Source organism: Pseudonaja textilis, chromosome 2 (genome assembly GCF_049901715.1).
Source record: "Pseudonaja textilis isolate UNSWEBS1 chromosome 2, rPseTex1.2, whole genome shotgun sequence".
NCBI classification, from domain to species: domain Eukaryota; kingdom Metazoa; phylum Chordata; class Lepidosauria; order Squamata; family Elapidae; genus Pseudonaja; species Pseudonaja textilis.
The window spans coordinates 86,434,270-86,449,934 of NC_141991.1; the positions used below are offsets into that span (position 1 = coordinate 86,434,270).

Sequence of the window (15,665 nt, forward strand, 5' to 3'; positions counted from 1 at the left end):
TATTTCAAGGCCACCCAACTCTAATTGATATCACCAGTTAAAAGAAGCCGCATTTCATAAAAATAAAATAAACCTCTGTATAAGAGGCCACACCTCTACCTTAAAATCACCCCGCCCCCCCTTAGCCCTTGTACCAAGGACTTCTCCCTTTGGATCAGCTTTAAGAGAACTTAAGACAGAAAATATTTTGGATCATCCCCCTCCAAAATCCTAAACTACAACCGTTACTAAATGTTGCGCCAATCATGAAATACAAGTAACAGTTCCGTAACTGCTTGCACATGGAGATTTTAACAAGTAACTTAGCAGTCAAATCTCTAGGCATGAAAATAGAATTTATTGGATCATGAAAAATATACAAAAAAAAAAAAAAATGTGGGCGCTTACTAATTAACCACAGAGATATCCAAATAAAATAAACAGAGTTGACACAGCTGAATTAGTCAACAGTGCTTGAATTAAGACTTTTGATTTCAGCGCATTGCCAGGGATCACTGCAGTGTGCAGGTGGAGAGATCCTTTGAGCCTCCTGCTTAAATGTTTTTAGTCAGGGCCTCCATGCTCCAACTGTTTTTCCAAGATGCTGGTTTTCTTTCGTTGATGATGTTCAACTTTATTTTTTTTAATTTGTCAAGCGATTATAAGATAACAGGCATAAGTATTAACATAGTTATGAATACATGAAATGGATACATATAAGAAAAATAAAAAAGAAACAATAGGACAGGAACGGTAGACGCTTTGGTGTGCTTATGCACGCCCCCTACAGACCTCTTAGGAAAGGGGTGAGGTGAATAATAGACAGTCTAAGGTTAACGTTTTTAGGGTTGGGGGAAAAAACCACAGAGTCAGGTAGAGTATTCCAGACATTGACCAGTCTGTTGCTGAAGTCGTATTCCCTACAATCAAGTTTGGTGCGATTAACCTTGAGTTTGTATCTATTGTTTGCTCTTGTGTTGTTATGGTTGAAGCTGAAGTATTCATTGACAGGTAGGACATTGCAATTAAGTTAACAACTCTGAATGCCTTTTTGGCTATGTATTTACAGCGGGCTCTAAACCATAGAACATAACTGAAAGCCAGCATCTTGAAAAAACAGTTTCCCTACTCAAAGAAAATGTCCCCCATATTTGACATTTAGGCATTTAGGCTAAGGTGGCTAACCCAATTGATGAAAACTAGACTGCAAGTTATCAGTTGGACCACTATTATTATGGGTTTTTAAAGAAAGAAAGCCTCTCAGCATGGGTCAATTTATTGGATGTTTTGGGCCACACCACAAAGTAGGGGGCTGTCACCCTTCCTTATACTGTAGCTCACTGCATCTCATGTCCACTGAGGTTGATCTGTATGTTGGGATCTGAACTGAGTTCTACACACTCACGGCCTATTTTACCCTCTTACAGTATGCCAAAGAACTCTGCAGAAGTTGGTTTTTACACATAACAAAAGAAGTTAATATAGTGTCACAAAATTCATGTAAACATATAACGTTTATTTAGTTCTTTTGCTTGCGAGATTGAAATAAATACTAATTTACTAATACAGCTAAAGACAAAAATAAACATTAGTGCAAAAAATACCACAGCTGGATCAGTAATTTCTTTTTAAGTGCAGTTTGCTTCTTTGACTCCTCTCTGCCTAGCATTTTATGCATTAAGGCAACACTATTATTTTGAATAGTTGCCCATTTGAAGGCTGAAAATTAAAAGAAGTCGTTTTTTAAAAATATGGTCTTTCAGTGCCATCTTGTGGCATACACACAAAATCACAGTCTCTGGTTCTCAATGTGTGTGTTTGCGCACGCACACATATGTGTGCACATACAGGACTTCCAGTCAGTGTTGACTCATGGCAATTGCCTATACAACTCCCTGGAGTTTTCTTGGCAAGATTGATTTATTTATCAAATTTGGAGACCACTCATCTCATTCATAGTGCGATTCTATAGATAAAAGATTTCAAAAGTAGGTTATAAACAAATTTTTACTTGGTCTATAATTGTGAACAATGATCTTTATCATTTGCCCTCTATTTACCCATATTGACTGTAGAAATGAGGAAAACATAGTTACCAATTTTTTTACTTCCTTCAATACAGTAACAAACATTTAGTGAATTACAATCAAACTGAATCAATTCAGTGTAATCCAGGATTAAGTCCTCTTCTTGAAGACCATGGGTGTAATCTAGTACACTGGTCCAGTACAGTTGGTAGAGAATTTTTTTTTTTGATTACCCAGGAGTAATCTAGATCTGAGAGAGATTAATTGGCCCAGTCATCCAATGTAGTCATTCCCTACATGGGGAAGAACTAGAATATGGGTTGAAGCAAAGGAATCTATCTAAATAACACTGGCAAGAGAAACATATAAACAAATAATATAGACCCATCAATTAAAAAGGCATTCGGGGATCTGCCTCATTGTTTTTTTTTCTGGAGACAATTTGAGGAAAAGGTCATTTTTTATAATTCAAAAAGAACCAGTAATAAGGCTTATACACTTTGCTTCCTTTAATTTATAAGATTTTCACAGTACTAGCATTCACATCTACTTTACCAAAGGTATAATATACATACAATAGTATTCTTCTAGCCCTCTCAGTTATGTACTGAACTGAGAAAAGGGGTAGAAATGGCCAAAGATGGGGGATGTTAGAATATGCCTCACAGAATACGACAAGTGATACAGCCTCACAGCCTCAGAGCAAACAAGCACACTTTTTCTTCTTCTTCTTCTAACCTGCCACTCATTTGTTACTAGTTCAATGTAAAGTTCTGCCTAATGGAAATCTCCTCTGTCGGAAGTCTTTTTGCAATACATTTCCTTTCCTTTTTCTTGCAGTCATTCCTCCTCCTTTCACCTAAAAAGGTCACAAAAATGGAAATAGCCTTTTCTTCAAGATATAAAGCACAGTGGCCAAAAACAAGGCAAGGGCAAGAAAGATGAGCAATTTATCAGTCAGCTCCCTGCGGTTATACTTTGTGATAAGCTTTCGCCCCAGCTGTATTGTTCCAGACATAGATTTAAACTCCTCGTTGGCATCCAAGATAGTTCGTGAAGAATTAACTGAAAGATAAAGTGTACATTTCAGTGGACTGTTTCTCAAGCATCTAGCAAAATCATATAGCGTGGAAGCATCTTTTTGTGTCACATGAAAGAAAACATACCACATGCAGTTCAGAGGATAAATTGGCTTAAAGATTCATGTTTTTAAATCTGGAGTCAGATGAAATCAGTTCAAATGGCTCTCTTGTTATCTGATGACCATCTGATTGATATGCTACCATCTTGAAGAGGCCCATTCATAAAAGACTGAGATCAGAGTTGGCTCAAGTTCCAGAACCATTAAAACTTTCACCTCAGCCAAACTCTGCATCCCAACAGACCATACTTTCCCTTAAGGCTGTTCGCAAACACTTTAAAAAGGCAGATGTAAATAATTAAAACAGCAATGTATAAACATTCATAAGCATTTAGTTTAAGCAATCTGATCCATCTAAAATCAGATAAAAGCATTACGTCTTTTAGGCCTACAGTTAAAAACCAAGAGGGAAGGAGCCAACGTAAACATATAGTGGAAGAGTTTGCTCAATAAAACCACAGTTTCCCAAAGCACATGAGAGTTAGCTTGATGCTTAACATCTTCTGTTGAAGCAAGTAAAAATACTTTGTCCCCTAGTTGCCACTGTTAGAAGGCAAAAACTGGATGTACATACACATAGACTCTTTATCACAAAACAAAATGACACAGCATCAACCAGACAATCATTTCCTAGCCTAACCAACAGCAAATCCAGATCTGAGTCCCCAACCTCAGAATGGATTATACCATATTCAAATAATCTCAAAGGCACTCTAAAGACCCCGAGGAAAGTGAGCAAGGGGACCACGGTGACAACCTTTGTACAGTCAGTTTGCTTTGTGCTACCCATATTCTTTCTAATATGCATTTTCCACCTCTGAGATTTTCAGGTGGTCTCCCATCTGAGTGCTAGCCAGGTCCAATTCTCTTTGGCATTAGCAAGATAGGCTAGGTGCTGCTTTCTTTTGATCATCATAAACAAGGGTATTAAGATAACAGAAAAAATTATCTAGGGGGCAGAAAAAAGTATGAATCACTTAAGTGGAAAGGCAATTTGTCCCTTAAATCTAAAGACAAGCCATTTTTCTCTCCAGTTTCTGTGCCTGTTGGAATGGAATGGAAGAGAGGGGAGGACAGGAGGGGAGAGGGGAAGGGAGAGGGGTAAGGGAGGGGGAGAGGAGACTTTGTTTGAACAAGTGTGATCAGACACACAAATAATTTGTCTCTGGTGCAGAAACATTCATTTCTATTTAAACCAACTGGTTTTAGGATATTCAATTGCCAACGAAAGAAATGTTTGAATCTGACAGAATAAAAATACATCTTCTCAGTTCCTATTGGTTGCACCAAATGACACCCTTCCTTTAATCCTTGAACAAATATTCCTATATGTGACAGATTTCTGAAGCCTTAAGGAAAGAGTGGCAATGATTCTCTCACACAGAAAGCTGAATTCAAAAATGTCTCCAGCAAGAGGAAGGCACACAAGGCCTAATTCTCCTTGTTTCTTCCTCTCACCGAAGCACCATATAAATGACTAAAGGTCAAGGGCTCCGGGGGAGGATATAGGGTGGGGTCGGAAGAACCTGTTGCATCAGGAGACCAACCGTCCATCTTGAACTTAAATCCAGATTATTTAGTTACCTAGAGATTGCATGGTTTCCTCACTTTGCTGAACCTGCTGAGACATCATTCTGCTAATTCCCATCAGGCTCTCTGTGATGTTACTTGCCCCCTCTGCCAGACTTTCCTTAGTAGACTTTCTAAAAGAGAAGAGAAAAAGAAATCCAGAATGGAGCTTCAAATTATATTCCTTTCTAGTTTCTTCTTCCAGGAGGACCGTAGGAAAAGATGGCATCAAGATTACATTCCAGTACAATTGGAAACATGTTTTAAATCAGTGGCCCACAACCTTTTTTGTGCCACGGCCCGGTACCGGCATCACAAAATGATCCGCGGCCCAGTACCGGCATCAGCACGCATGACCAAGGCAAGGCGAGCCGAGCGACCGGCCAGCCAGCCGTCCCCCGCTTCTCCCCACCACCTTCAACTCCTCCTTTGTACCTTTTTTGTGCTTTTTTTATCTCCTCTGCCATCGGGACGGCTCTTCGTTTGAAGCTGCCCCCACCCCTTCAATGAAACTAAGGCGCAAAGATTCCTTCAGGACCCAAACGCCGCTTTCCAACCGGAAAAGCTCACCCGGAAGCACTTTCTGTTGAAACAAGATGGCGGTGCCCAGCAAACCGGCGGCCTGGTAGAAAATGATCCATGGACCGGTACCGGTCCGGGGCCCGATGGTTGGGGACCCGTTTTAAATTACGCAGTTTCCTTGGGATGATACAGATAGGGTTTACCATTCCTTTCGGCTAAGATTTTTGTGTTCAATTATTCAGTCTAGCTTATGGTTCTAAACCAGCGTTGGCAAACCTTTTCGGCACTGAGTGCTGAAATGGGAGCATGCGCACGCGGGGGGAGCACTGGAAACGGGAAGAGCAGCTTCCTGGGATGCATGCGCGTGCCGGGAAGCTGGATTACAGCACATGCATGTGAGCCGGCCATCTGGTCTTCCAGTTTCTGGTGCGCATGCAAGTGCAAAATCCAGCTGGCTGGTGCACGTATGCATATTGGAAACCGGAAGACCAGTTTCCCGGCACATGCTCTTCTGATTTCTGGCACTCCCACTCCCAAGACCAGCTGGCTGGCGCACATGTGTACCCCGGAACTCAGAAGAGCAATGGGCAATGGCTGGCGTGCCCAGAGAGATTGTCTGCATGCCACTTCCAGCATGCATGCCAGAGGTTCACCATCATGGTTCTAAACTATATTCTTTTGCATCTGCATCCATCAGTTAACCAGGTCTATGCCTACATAGCTTCTAAAACAGTTAGATGCTGCCACTTGCTATGGTTTTTAGATTCCCTCAAGTCACACTTGACTTTTGGTGAACCCAGTACTGCCATCTGCCTGAACTTGACAGAGAAACCTAAAAGGAACCAGCTCTGGTTAGTGAGACCATCTCACAATTAAGGAAGAAGACTAAGTGCAGAAGTAGAAAAACACCTTTCGAAAAGAGCAACGGAAACATATCTTACATCATACCAAGATGTACACACTTGTCCATGAGGATACCAAGTGCTGAGCTCAGCTCAACTTTATTTGCATTAGAGGTGATCTGTATAAGCCAGATTGTTCCAGCCTGAGTATGATCAACTAGCTATTTCCTGATAGTAGGAAAAAAATTACTTTGTCATCTTGCCAGCCCCAAACCACTAAGAAGGCAATCTCTGTTTTTGTCTCTATAGGTCAAAAATAAGTTCTGTCTGTTCAATCAGGGCTATTCAGTTGGCCTACTGCATTTCATTTCACTGTAAACAAACTCCTGCATTCAAAATGGCTGCTGGGCACTGCCAGAGAAACACCTCGTCCCTTCAATCACTGGCAGCTGCCCTTGAGATTGCAATAGCAGTAGTACTTAGATTTCTATACTGCTCCATAGTGCTTTACAGCCCCTCTGTAAGCGGTTCAGAGTCAGCCAACAATCTGGGTCTTCATTTGACCCAACCTCAGAAACATGGAAGGCTGAGTCAACCTTCAGCCGGTGAGAATCGAACTGCCAAACTGCTGGCAACTAGCAGTCAGCAGAAGTAGCCTGCAGTACTGCATTCTAACATCCCTCCCCCCCACCCCCTCAGTAGACACCGAAAGGTTAAAATTCCAGAACTCATACAAAAGATTCATTGATTGAAACCACGTACATGGCCTGTTCAAAGAAAAGACAATGATTGCTGCTGGTTTCCCTGGCATGGGTTGCAGGGGTAAAGAAGCAAAGGAATCCACCAAGTGGATAGCAGGCCATCACTACGGCCAAAATGAGGAAGGGACTGAAATCTGAAAAGATGGTTCTTAATCCGTCTTCTTTTTCAGCATGTCTATAGGGGAAGGTTGCATGCCTCTGCCACCTGAGAGGAAGACTCTCTCTGGTTTCTGGGGGATGGCTAAAAAAGATCCATACCAAAATCGAAGCAGGATTTTAGCACAGAGGTGTCTGTAGCACAGGGAGTTTGCAGCCAGCCAGAAAGGGAGTCCTTCTGTCTCTGGAGGCTGACTGAAAAAAGGACTGTCCCAAAATCCAAGCAAGATTTTGGCACAGAGGCTCCCTCTTATTTCTGGGGGCTGATTGCAAATGCCCAGTGCTACACATATTCTGTGCCAAAATCCTGCTTCTGTTTCAGAATGGATGCAGCAAGGGAAGTCCTCTTGTCTCTGGGGTATAGGCTGCAAATACCCTATACTGCATATCAAAATTCTGCTTTTGGAGCTGACCTTTTCCAGATAAGTTCTTTAAGAGCAAAAAAGCTGCCCACTACGTATTCCTATTATTACTGATCAACATTTTAATATTCAAGAATACTTTACAAATTAGCCCAAATATGTGCAAACCAATGTAAAGTCATTCTAAATACTGCACAATTATTCAACTTTTTTAAAAGCAGGATCTATCAAATCCAATAGGAATTACTTCAAAGAGATCCAAAGGATTGAATTAAAAAAAAAAGACGTAGATATATATGTATGTATGTATGTATGTATGTATGTATGTATGTATGTGGATCTTTGGTTGTTCGGGTTTTCTCCCACGTAAGATTCGAAGTATCTAGGCAACGTTTCGATGAAGTCTCATTCATCATCTTCAGGCTTCTGTCTCCGGCTCTGTGCTTCTCAGAGTAATGTGAGATTGCATCCAGATGCCCCATAAAGCTTGGGGCATCTGGATGATTTCTCTCTGGGTATGATTCCTTGCTGGATTTCTTCACTGATGGGGGGGGCTTTTATTTTGGATTTGGTCGTTTTTTCTAGGTAGGTGGTGGGGTCAAGCTTTATGGTCTCCCCAAAATACACAAAGAAGGAACCCCACTCAGACCAATAGTCAGCTCCATAGGCTCACCTCTACAAAACCTAGCCAAATTTCTCGCCAAACAACTACAACCCTATGCAGAATCCATCAACTCACACGTAAGAAACTCATTCCAGTTCATCGAGATCATAAAGAAACAAAACTTACAACCTAGCGACCTACTAGTAAGCTTCGATGTCATATCCCTCTTCACCCAAGTGCCAATAAAAGAAGCCTTGACAGCCATCCAAAACAAATACAACCCCCCCAAGCACATCCTAGATCTAACCAACCACTGCCTATCCAATACATACTTCACCTACAATGGACAAAAATACAAACAAATAGAAGGAGCACCCATGGGATCACCCCTCTCACCTGTCATCGCAAACCTCTACATGGAACACTTTGAAACACAAGCTCTAGAAAAATACGACCACAAACCCAAACTCTGGCTCAGATACGTAGATGACACCTTCATAATCTGGCCACACGGGAAAGAAAAACTGAACAACTTCCTCACACACCTCAACAGCCTACACCCCAAAATACAATTCACCATGGAAACAGAAGCCAACAACCAACTTCCCTTCCTAGATGTCTTGGTATACAAAAGATCCAATGGCTCCCTAGGACACACCATCTACCAGAAGAAAACACATACTAACCGCTATCTACATGCACTCTCACACCACCACCCAGCACAGATCAATTCCGTAGCCAAGACACTCATCTCCAGAACAAAATGCTTAGCCGATGAACAACACCAAAAACCGAACTACACACTCTCACCAACGTACTTACAGCCAATGGATTCCAAAGAAAGAAGATTACCCACCTAATCCAAAAAGAAACCCCAACCAAAATCCAAGACAGAGAACAAGAAAACGGCAAAGCCCTCCTCCCATATATAAAAGGCACTACAGACAAAATTAGCAAGATCCTCCAAAAAACACAACATCAAAACAGCATTCTGCACAAACAGAAAAATATCCACCATCCTAAGAAACCCCAAAGACAAAATCGAATTAGAAAACCAAGGAGTATACGAAATCCCTGCACTGCCTGCCCTACCACATACATTGGACAAACTAACAGAAGAATAAGTGCACGCATTGAAGAACATAAGAACTCAATCAAAAAAGAAGAAACGACCTCTTCCTGGTCCAACACCTCAAAGCCACAGGACATGAAATTGATTTTAAAAATACCAGAACTATCGCCAAAACCGAACACTTCAACAGCAGAATAATCAGAGAAGCCATAGAGATAGAAAAACGCCCACACAGCATGAACAAACGAGATGACACCTCCCGCCTTCCAGCCATTTGGAAACCCGCCCTCATGAACAGACGAGTACCTAACATGAAGAAGGACACCAGACCCACACCCACGAGAGCCACACAAGATGCCACCACCACACTTCCATGTAGAAAACAGACTCCCACCCACTCAGAAGATGAGACACGACCATGGACCAGAAGCTGCACTGCAGCTGCATCACTACCCACTTCAAACCCCTCCGAGCCATACATGAAGCAAACCGACACCCACTATGAAGATGCAGCACGACCACGAACTAGAAGCCAAACAGCAAGATCACAACTCACCAGCTCAAATCCCCCAGCAACTAAGACTAACCTGAGCACAACCAAGCCCCCACCCTGAACAGAACACGCCTCCAACCAATCAGAACACGGCTAACCCCCCAACCAATCAGAACACAGCCAAGCCCCCACCCAATCAAGTCCCACCCCCACTGGCAGTTAAAAGGAGGAAGCAGCTGCAATCTCACATTACTCTGAGAAGCACAGAGCCGGAGACAGAAGCCTGAAGAGATCCACATATAAATACCCATGAGAACCTCAGAAAATATATATATATATATATATATATATATATATATATATATATATATATATATATATATATATATATATATATTCTCTACAAATAGATAAGATGCTCTTTTATGAAGATGCAGAGAAAGCAGAAAGCACACATTAAGTGCAGGAGCTGAAATCAGCAAGAGAGAACTTCAGCTGTCTGGCTTCCCAGCAGGATCTCACAAAACTCATTGCAAATGACAACAGCATAGATTTATAATGGTTCACATGAATGAATTTCTGAAACAGTATTTGGCAGGAGGCTGGGTATTACTGTGCCAATTTTTCATAATAATGAGAAAGAATAATTACATACCTTTGTCGTAAAGGATCTCCTCCTCGCAGCAAATCATCTTTCTCAGAATTGTCAATTGCAATTTTGCAAGCTAGGTTTGCCTTACGCCAGGCTGTCTGATTGCTGAAATTATTAATACACACCTTTGTAACACATACAAAGTCCTTGAGAAACCTGAATGCATAAAACTAAAGCATTCAATTTGCCATTGGCTTAATTAACATTTCATTAGCATTCATGTTATATTGCTGTTATATTTAAAACTGCATTATATATTTATTTTCCTATTTCTCTATATCTTATCACCATATAAATAGTGTTCCTTAATTAGTGGTCTGTTTAACAGTGAAAATATCTGGATGCTTACAGAAATCAATGACAATTATCCACACTTTTAGCAACCTTTATAGCTATGTTTCTAACACTGGATGGATGGCCTGAATCAAACTATCATTTTTCCATCAACTGATCAAAAGTTGCATTGCAAGTCATAGCCGATTGTAGTAATAAGAGTATTGTAGGGAATTATTTTTTTCTGTGAAAAGAAGGAAGAACTCACACTGTTGGAAGAAATCCCCACCAAATTTAATGGAAATGTCTAGATGTCTAGATACTGCTTTCTAAGATCCCAATGGATAACAGGTTGAGAACCAGCGGCAAACAAAAATCAGTCCTGCTATCATAAACCTGTACTTTTCAAGCTTGAAAGGCACATCATTTATTTATCTGAGAAAGGAACATTAGAATACTTGACAGGGAGACAAACAAACCAACCAAACAAACAAACTGTTCTGGTCCATTGTTACTTCACGTGATTCTCCAATCCGATTTTACAGAGCTGAATTTTACCTTGATGTTTAATTGATAAATTGCTAAGTGTAACAAACATGCACAAGGGTATTATTTACTTTTCTTAAAACTTTTCCCCTCATGAGTCCTTCTTGGATTGTGTCCAACTGAACTTCTCCTTCCTATCCATGTGCCTTCCAAATCTGCTCTATAGGGTTGAAGAAGCTTTCTGAGTAAATCTGGGAGTACAGAAGGAAAGCAAAAAGTCATTGAAGGCACGTGATTACCTTCTTGCATAATAACCACTTATGGATCTTGATTAATTTAAAAATAAGTAGGGAGTTGCTTACAGAAAGGGACGTATAGAACTGAAATATACAATCAATCAAATCTTGTGTGAGGGACAACTTCAGTGCTTCCTATATTCCAAACTTCCTATTCTGCAGGCTCAGCTAATAAAACATATTACATCATTGATCTTGGTAGTTTTAACTGACCTGAGCATTTGCTTTTTATGGCTCTCTACTTCTTGGAGTAATGCTTGTTTTTCTGATTCTTTATCTTGCTCCTTAGCCATCTGTTCAAGTTCCTAAGAAGAACCATAAACACACATGATTCATGAATACTTCTATATTCAAAAAGGAAATATTGCTAGTAAATTCACAAATACACAATGCCTTGGTTGTGAATAAAATGAGATGGATCAGGGCTGTCAAAACGTTATTTACTTTCAACTTTCAAATGAAGGAGCTAAGAACATCCCTCTCATTAGTAGTGTGCAGTCTGGATATCTTTTGAATATCAAGAGGGGATATTGCATACCCATTCCCATCTTTATATCAATGATCAAGGGCCATAGAATGATGCAATCTCTCTCCTTATCTTACCCAGGAAACAGGTCAGTACACACCTTTGATTTTTAGATTATTTACAGAGCACGAACAGAGTTTAGTGGAGTTTGAGGGCAAGACAATTTGCCTACTTAGTAAAGAGAATAAAACTAAAGGCCATATTTTATGCAGTCATAGGTGAACTGACATGACCATTCTGATGCAGAACTAGCTGATATGAAGAAAATAGATACATATACCAAAAGGAAAACAATGGAAATCAAGGTTGACTCAGTCTTCCATCCTTCCGAGGCGGGTAAAATTGAGGACCCAGATTGTTGGGGGCAAGATGCTGACTCTGTAAACTGCTTAGAGAGGGCTGTAAAGCACTGTAAAGCAGTAGAGAAGTCTAAGCGCTATTGCTATTGCTAACTACCAGCAAAACCAGATTCAACGTGATGTTCCTCTAATTAAAGGACATTAGCTTTTCCCATCCCTGCCCCCCAACAGGATTACTTTCATTACTGCATTTTAATTAAATCATTGTCTAGTATTGTTGGACTTTACAACATTGCCACCACATATGAAAAAAGGAGTCAACATTCTATTAAGATTTCCAGCATGTTTTATAAAGTCAGTTTGAAGTAAATTTGTTTATTCCATTGACATTCCCTCTCTTCCATCTCTACAACTGGTTTCCAAGTTCTGCATCCACCTCATCATATGTTTTTAACATACTGTGACTAGAGATCATACTTTTAGATTTTATAGTAATATTGTAATGCATAGATTGTATCTAATCAATATTCAGCATTATGTATTACAAGATTTTCAAATGCACATAAGTGAAATAACAGTAAAAATAAATACATGACATTTTCAACATTCTTACTATGAGCTTTGGTGAAACCAAGCTGTATAACTTGTGATCTTTGACCTTTGCTGACAGATATAAATTCAAGAACGTTAAATGCTTTTTAAAAAACAAACAAACCCAACTTTTACAATTCAAGCAGCAAGGAATTATATGCAGGTGAGTGCAAACATGTCAGAGATATAAGCTAGTAAAAACATCCATGGGTTTATTTTCAAAACATCACTAATATTTTGTCAATATTCCTCACTTGTATTCTGAGACGTAAATGCTGGAATTTTTCTTTTACTTTGGCATTCAATTCTGCAAGTGCACTTACAGGCCCTGCACAATCCCGGATATCCTGAAAAACAAGAAAAATTCTAATGTCAGCCTAGGACTGGAGAGACCCAGATTCTAGTCCATGGAATTCTACTGGATGACTTTGAACTAGTCACCCTCTCAACCCAGCGTTGTTTGTTATGGGAAAACAGTAAGAGTGTAATGTTCATCAATGTTGAGTTCCCAGGGAAAAGAGGAAAAACCATAAATGAAACCAACACAAAAAACACTTTTTGCACCAATTATATGTGTGGGGAAAAGTATATATGTATATGTATGTGTGTGTGTGTGTGTGTGTGTGTGTGTGTGGGCATTCGGCTTTGTTCGGGTATTTTCCCACGTCATTATAGTTGTGCTTTTAAAATTGTAGCAACGTTTCAGCAGAATCTCATCTGCCATCATCAGGCTTCTGTATTGTGTTCATCTGTGAGTCAGACTTTTACAGTTGTTTCAGTTTTAAATTTGGGGCCAGCCTACTGCTGTGCCAGAATGTTTTTTTCTTTACCCTGATTGGTTGGGAGTCTTGGTCTGTGTTTATTGGTCTTGGAGTTTGCTGTGTTCTGCTTGATTGGTGTTTCTAATATCTTCTGTCTGTTTTATGGCTTTTTTGTGTCTTGATTGGCTGGCAACATTGTGTTCCTGTACTGGAGGTTTTTAGTGCAGCTTGGCTCCGAGTAAATGGATGGCTATCATTTGTTAGGAAGTCAGGTTTCATCTGGGTGCCTAGTTGGGGTGTGTTTGAGCTGGAGGTATCAGGGAGGATCTGTTTGTGCCCAGGTGTTTGCCTGGCTAGTGGTGTGGAGATTTTTTGTTTGTGAGTGCAGACTTCCAAATAATTGACAGTCTGGTGGAATCATCTCTTCTATTCGTGCTTTCAGGTCTTTTTTCAATCTCTATGGCTTCTCTAATAATTCTGTGGCTGGGGTTTTCTATGGTGGCTGGGCTTTTGGTGCCATTGAAGTTGATGCTATGACCTGTGGCTTTCATGTGTTGGACTAGTGAGGAAGTGTGTTCCAGCTTTTTTACTGCATTTTTGTGTTCATCCAGGCGGGTCCTTATTCTTCTATTGGTCTGTCCAATGTATGTGGCCGGGCATGATGCATGGGGGACTTCATATATGCTTTGGTTTTCCAGGTCAATTTTATCTTTGGGGTTTCTAAGGATGGCTGCTATTTTTCTGTCTGTTTTGAAGGCAGTCTTGATGTGATGCCTGTGTAGTATCTTACTGATTTTGTCTGTAGTACCTCTTATGTAGGGCAGGACAGCTGTTCCATAGGTCTGTTCGTCTTCTGGGTCTCCATTAGGTCTCAGTGTGTTTTTGTGGATCAAGCTGGTGATTTTGCTTTTGTGGAAGCCTTTGGCTGTCAGTACTTTAGTCAGGGTGCATAGTTCAGTCTTTATGTGTGTCTTGTCTTCCAGGCGTTTGGTTCTAGCAATTAGGGTTTTGGCCATGGAGTTTATCTGTGGTGGGATTGGGCGTTGAGGTAGCGGTCGGTGTGTGTTTTCTTCTGGTATATGGTGTGTCCTAGTGTGCTATCTGTTTTTTTTGTAGATTAGTACATCTAGGAATGGTAGTCGTTTGTTTGTTTCCGTTTCCATGGTGAACTTGATTTTGGGATGTGTGCTGTTTAGGTGTGTTAGGAAATTGTTTAGGTTTTCTTTTCCATGGGGCCAAATCACAAATGTGTCATCGATGTATCTTAACCATAGTTTGGGTTTGTCGTTGGCATTAGCCAGGGCTCTGGATTCAAATTCTTCCATGAACAGGTTTGCAATGACGGGTGACAGTGGTAATCCCACAGTGGTGAGCCAAAACACTAATTGCTAGAACCAAATGCCTGGCAGACCAAGACTCCCAACCAATCAGGATGAAGAAAAAACCATTCTGACACAGCAGTAGGCTAGTCCCAAATTTAAAACTGAAACAACTGTAAAAGTCTGACTCACAGACGAACACAATACAGAAGCCTGATGATGGCAGATGAGATTCTGCTGAAACGTTACTTCAACTTTAAAAGCACAACACACACACACATACACCTGGATCCTCAAAATGCAGCAGTTTCAGGAAGGCTAGGTGATATACTAGTGGCTATACCATTTTAAGTCAAGTATTTATTCTTCATTTTTTTTAAAAAAATAACCACTTGAGGGAGGGCTGCCACTGTGAGACTACCATCACCCACCAGAGTAGGAAAAACAAAACAGCTGACAAATGGCAGCGCCCAAAGAAGCAGTTGCCCAAACCTGGGGCCGCTGAAAAGGTCAAGTAATCTGCAGCATTTATAACAGCACCGGACTTCTTCAAGTTGAGCCAAACTGACCTGTCTAGCTATTTACTACAAGGCTGGTTGAGGGATGCTGCTGAACCAACCTGTACCGCGGGGTCGGCCAATTGATAAAAGAGAGACGGGCGGTTACGGGCTCATAAATAAAATGCCCAGCGATCACACCGTGAATGATTGAGTAACGGCGACGGGAACTATACCTGCACGGCGGCTTTAATCTCCAGGTCGAATTTGACAATCTCCTGATTGCAAACCCGGACCGGCACGTCACCAGCTGCCGCCGCCATCTTGAGGCTAACTACGGCGAGCGAGAAGGAAGCCAAGCCACTTCGGAACGCGAACAGACTTCGGGATCGAACGTCCACAGGCTGGCGTAGGCATGACGTGTTCCTTTCTCACGG

The 15,665-nt window shown here is 40.9% G+C and overlaps 1 protein-coding gene across 2 annotated transcripts; it reads right to left on the minus strand.

Annotated features, from left to right (window-relative positions):
- Positions 1–316: 316 nt before the first annotated feature.
- On the minus strand, positions 317–15,569 carry BNIP1 (BCL2 interacting protein 1). 2 transcript variants are annotated; one of them, XM_026696389.2, is made up of 6 exons: positions 15,465–15,569; positions 12,906–12,998; positions 11,449–11,540; positions 10,184–10,285; positions 4,732–4,850; positions 317–3,071 (listed from the first exon to the last, which is right to left on the minus strand). In XM_026696389.2, exons 1-6 carry the CDS (start codon positions 15,549–15,551, stop codon positions 2,875–2,877), a joined length of 690 nt encoding a protein of 229 aa, XP_026552174.1. In that variant the 5' UTR covers positions 15,552–15,569; the 3' UTR covers positions 317–2,874. The 2 variants fall into 2 exon arrangements, with proteins under 2 accessions (XP_026552174.1, XP_087780640.1); XM_087924514.1 differs by having other exon boundaries at positions 317–4,096.
- Between the last annotated feature and the right edge of the window lie 96 nt (positions 15,570–15,665).

Coding starts and splice junctions, on each gene's coding strand:
- BNIP1 (XM_026696389.2), bottom strand. CDS start 15,551: ATGGCGGCGGCAGCTGGTGACGTGCCGGTCCGGGTTTGCAATCAGGAG. Junction 10,286..11,448: donor CATAAAAAGCAAATGCTCAG/GTCAGTTAAAAC, acceptor TAATAATTTCAG/CAATCAGACAGCCTGGCGTA. Junction 3,072..4,731: donor GGAAACCATGCAATCTCTAG/GTAACTAAATAA, acceptor TTTATCTTTCAG/TTAATTCTTCACGAACTATC.